The 4,624-nt window shown below is 46.6% G+C and overlaps 1 protein-coding gene across 1 annotated transcript; it reads right to left on the bottom strand.

The window, feature by feature from the left end:
- Positions 1 to 1,044: 1,044 nt before the first annotated feature.
- Positions 1,045 to 3,945, bottom strand: LOC308377767 (keratin, type II cytoskeletal cochleal-like; the record flags this gene model as incomplete). Its single annotated transcript, XM_080854503.1, has 9 exons — positions 1,045 to 1,259; positions 1,377 to 1,429; positions 1,554 to 1,774; positions 1,883 to 2,008; positions 2,121 to 2,285; positions 2,391 to 2,486; positions 2,595 to 2,655; positions 2,775 to 2,983; positions 3,451 to 3,945. 9 exons carry the CDS (start codon positions 3,943 to 3,945, stop codon positions 1,045 to 1,047), a joined length of 1,641 nt encoding a protein of 546 aa, XP_080710629.1.
- Between the last annotated feature and the right edge of the window lie 679 nt (positions 3,946 to 4,624).

Here is a 4,624-nt window from a genome sequence, read left to right as displayed (position 1 = left end):
CTAACATATGATTGGTTGACAGTTTGTGGAGTTCTGAAGATCGTGAAGTCATATGATACTTCCATTTTTGGATCTTACTGCAATAGAAGAGGAATTTTGGGTGAGAACAATCCTTTTGTTTGTTCTTTGACCTGGGCTGGAAATAAATGTAAAGGCCTACTTTTTATCTTCTGGGCTGGAAATAAATGTAAAGGCCTACTTTTGATCTTCTGGGCTGGAAATAAATGTAAAGGCCTGCTTTTTATCTTCTGGGTTCTCTTGGTCGTCTCTTTTTTACTGGATTGAAAAATGACCAAATGATGTACAAATATTGCAGGGACTTCATATATGGCTTGATGTTTACAATTTCTTTGTTAGTTAGATTCTTCAGATTCCTGCCATGTTCATTTCTTGATACTTGAATGTCCTTGAACTAAATTTGAGAGACGTAAGTGAAACTGTCTTGCTTTATTTATTGTTGAAATTGCACTAATACAGTGTCTCGGACAGATTATTAACAGTTTGAGTTTCTTTAAAGAAGCCATTTTGATATAGTATTTGTAAGATTGTATTGGGTTGTTTGGAGTCCCTGTAAACAGTAGGCCATAAATGGTGAAAAGAGGACACAGAGAGTTGGGTGGTGGTTTCATACCCACTCACTCTCTGAGTACACTTACTTGCTACAACTAATCCTCTAATAAAGTATGTTTTCTTTATTACTTGTTTCAACTCATGTGGTGTGCAACTTAAAAAAGAACACAATGAGGAAGCAGAGCTACTTTCATCAAACATTTATTTGCATTTCACATTTACATTTGGGTTTGGTTACTATTTGGCATGTGATGGAGTCACCAGTCACATATGCAATGTTGCGCTTGTATTTCATCTTGAGCAGCTCAGCGGTTTTATCAAATGCATTGCATGTGGGTCGGGTGGAGGTTTCTCCACTCACTTTCTGAGTACACTGACTTGTTGTTTCACAGCTTTCAGACTTCCTGGAGTGGAATTGGGAAGAGCATACGGGGTAAAGATTAGGGGGAAGAGAGCACAGGTGTTGTTCCTCATTTAGAAGCGGCGGAAGCCACTTGACATCAAAGAGGAGCGAGACATGCTGCTGCTGCCACCGCCAATGCTGAGGCTTGAGCCGCCACCCATGCCGATTCCGCCGCCGAGTGACATGCTCATGCCAGCACCGCCACCATAGCCGAATCCACCGCCACCGCCTCCGCCAAGGGCCAGGCCACCGCCTCCGCCTCCTCCAAGGGCCAGGCCAGCGCCTCCTGCAAAATAACATTTGATTTAGTTAAAGGGCAGATCAATAAAAAGTGCAAAAGATATATGCAGTATGGTTCATATCTGGATTTGTATCCACTATTGAAATGAATAAATAAACCTACCAGCAGCGCCTGATGTTTCCTGGACGTGAACTGTTGCAGAGGCACCACCAATTCTGTGGAAGGGATCAAACATTAGGATTTTGTATTTCTTGCTAAATAACAATAGTCAGATAATTCACTAGTAGGTATTATACTTAAGGCAGTCCTTTGTAGATGTACTATGTTTCATATGCTTACCTGGACTCCTCTCCTTCCAGCAGGGTCTTGTAGGTGGCAATCTCAATGTCGAGGGCCAGTTTGACGTTCATCAGCTCCTGGTACTCACGCACCTGGCGGGCCATCTCCTGCTTGGTAGTCTGGAGGGCCGCCTCAAGGTCCCTGATGCGCAGCTGGGCATCCTTCACTGCAATCGTTCCACGTTCCTCAGTCTCTGTAATCTGGGCATCAATGCTGGCGCGCTGAATTGCAATAAAAGAGCGCAAGTCAGCCAAGTGGAGATTGGTTAAGCGTTGGCTAATGATACTATTAGTTATACTCAGTGGCGATAGCAAAGGGATGTAACTGACCTGTACTTTGACTGACTCAATTTCCATCTGGAGGCGGCTGATCATGCGGGTGAGCTCAGAGATCTCTGCCTTGGTTGTGCGCAGATCAACACCGTATTGGCCAGCAGAGGTCTGCATCTCCTCAAACTGTAGAAGACCAAGAGATGTTAGCATGAAATTCCTACCCTGTGCCTCTTTCAAGAATCAAGGCTCTTTCATGACAAGTCACTAAGAGTTGATGCCAGATTGATGCACTCACCTTGGCCTGGTACCATGACTCTGTCTCAGCCCGGCTGCGGGTGGCGATGTCCTCGTACTGAGCACGCACTTCGGCCACAATGGAGTCCATGTCCAGAGTTCGGCTGTTGTCAATCTCCACAATAGCAGAGGTGTCCTTGATCTGTGCCTGAAGTTCACGCAGCTCCTGTGTGAGAAAGAGAATGACAGATGTGAATGTTTGATATGAGCTTGGGAACACTGCAAATCGTTCTGGATGTGACCCTGTACATGAAGAATGACCATCTCTCACCTCTGCATAGACGACCCTGAGGAAGTTGATTTCATCCTGAGAGGCATCAACCTTGGCCTCCAGCTCCACCTTGATCATGTAGGCAGCATCAACATCCTGAAGAAGAATGAAAGAATTGGAAAAGAAGAATAGGTTCAGAGATTACCAATGGGAGATCATAGCAGAACATTGGTAGAGACTGTAAACACTTTTTTCAGATTTTACCTTCTTGAGCAGAACAAACTCATTCTCCACTGCGGCACGCTTGTTGATTTCAACCTCATACCTGCACAAATGGAGCACAGTATGGTCAGTTTTATAGAGGTAAGAACTGAAACCCCATACATTCCTTCTATTACAGGTGGTAAACGCTGGCAAATGTCCATAAATAATTAAGTTACTCACTTCACTTTGAAGTCCTCAACCAGAACCTGCATGTTTTTCAGCTCTCCCTGCAGCTGGACCTGCCCACTGCCCACGCCGTCGAGCTGTCTGCGCAGGTTGCCAATGTAGGCCTCAAACATGGAGTTGATGTTGGAGCGCACGGTGGTCGTGCCCTGGAGGAGGCTCCACTTGGTCTCCAGCATCTTGTTCTGCTGTTCCAGGAAGCGCACCTGTGGGGACAAAATCAAACACCATTAGTCCACTTTTACTATACTTAGTTTTTTTCCAGAGGTTACACAGCATTCATTAAAAGAAAATATTCATTTTTTTTAAGTTGTAGTAAGCATCCTGTTTTTTCTTTAACTCCATTTAATTAGTGAATCATAACGTGAACTTTGGCATCTGTGAACAAAAGATGGCGTATATTTGTACATTTGCTTAAATGTTTTTCACTTGCAGGTTGTCTGGTTCACACCTAAGTTTGTTTGCCAGAGTGCCAGGTGTTGTCATCTGCTGTAGTAGGGCATAGGCCCTCTCTGGGTTAGGGTTTCAGAACATCTCCTTTTTCCCTAAGTGACTTAGTGAAGACTATTACTGGCAACATCCTATCAGATGATCAATTGATGACACGATAAGCCTAGAAGAACTCTTGCCAGTGCATGTCTCTGTTGGATTTTGCTATGAGAAAAGCACTGACCTTGTCGATGAAAGAGGCGAAGCGGTTGTTGAGGGTCATGATCTGGTTCTTCTCCTGAGTGCGGACGGTCTGGATGGTGGGGTCGATCGTCAGGTTCAGGGGGGCGAGCAGACTCTGGTTGACGGTGACAGCTGTGATGGCTGGTGCTGGTGCTATGATCGCACCACCTCCACCACCCATGGAAAATCCCATGCCACCTCCGCCGATAGCCAGGCCACTTCCGAGCCCCAGGCTACCTACACCAGCACCGAAGCTGCTGCTGATGCTGGCACTACCTCCACCGACGCTGGCACCACCTCCGCCAATGCTGTAGCTGTAGCTGGAGCTGGAGCCACCGGCAGCGGCACCGCCACCACCTCCCAAGGCCAAGCCACCACCTCCCAAGGCCAAGCCACCGCCACCCATGGAGCGGCTGGAGAAGCTCCTCCTCATGCTGCCACCGCTGCTGAAGCCACCACTAATACTGCCACCGCTGCTCATTCTGGATGAAGACATTCTTATGCTCATGGTTGCTGTTGCTAATTACAGAGGGCTACAAGCCAACAGAGAGAGGAGAGATAGAACAGGTCTGGAGCAGGTGAGTCCACTAAGAGGAAGGATGTACCTCTGAGTGTCTTGCTGTTGGTGCGATGCCTCTTTATACTGCTTGGAGAGGGGGTAGCTCTCACCTGAGCCCTGCTCTCACCCCACCTCCACTGCCTGAAGACACTCGCCCTGCAAGTTCACCTGCCTGCAGGGGTTTCAGGCAGCCATCTGATTGGTGGGGAGACACTCAGCTCTGTAAGATGAGAGGCCTCCAGCACACTCAGGTGCTCTACACACTGCAGGTAAAGTCAGCAAGGGCCTGAGGGGGATTCTAGGGTGAAATGGCAGTCATATTCTCTGCTTAATCCCTTATCCGAACACATGAATGCCTGATAGCACATTTCTCAATTGGTTTTAACTAGTTAAGTTTCAGGCATGCAAGTGCCTGCGGATGAAATAGCACTCCTCTGCAGTGTGTGCAATTCCAGTAAGTTTAAAGGCACTTGCACAAATGTCGACTGTGCAATTCAATTAAGACTACGTGTATTTCTTCATTGACACCTTTAGCTATATCCACGGCAACACATTTAGATAGAGAAGGCATTGGGTGAGTTTGCTTATGCTAACATTCTACCTGAGAGTCTATTAT

This window comes from Sprattus sprattus (genome assembly GCF_963457725.1).
Source record: "Sprattus sprattus genome assembly, chromosome: 16".
NCBI lineage: Eukaryota > Metazoa > Chordata > Actinopteri > Clupeiformes > Clupeidae > Sprattus > Sprattus sprattus.
This window is presented reverse-complemented; position numbering and strand designations above follow the sequence as displayed.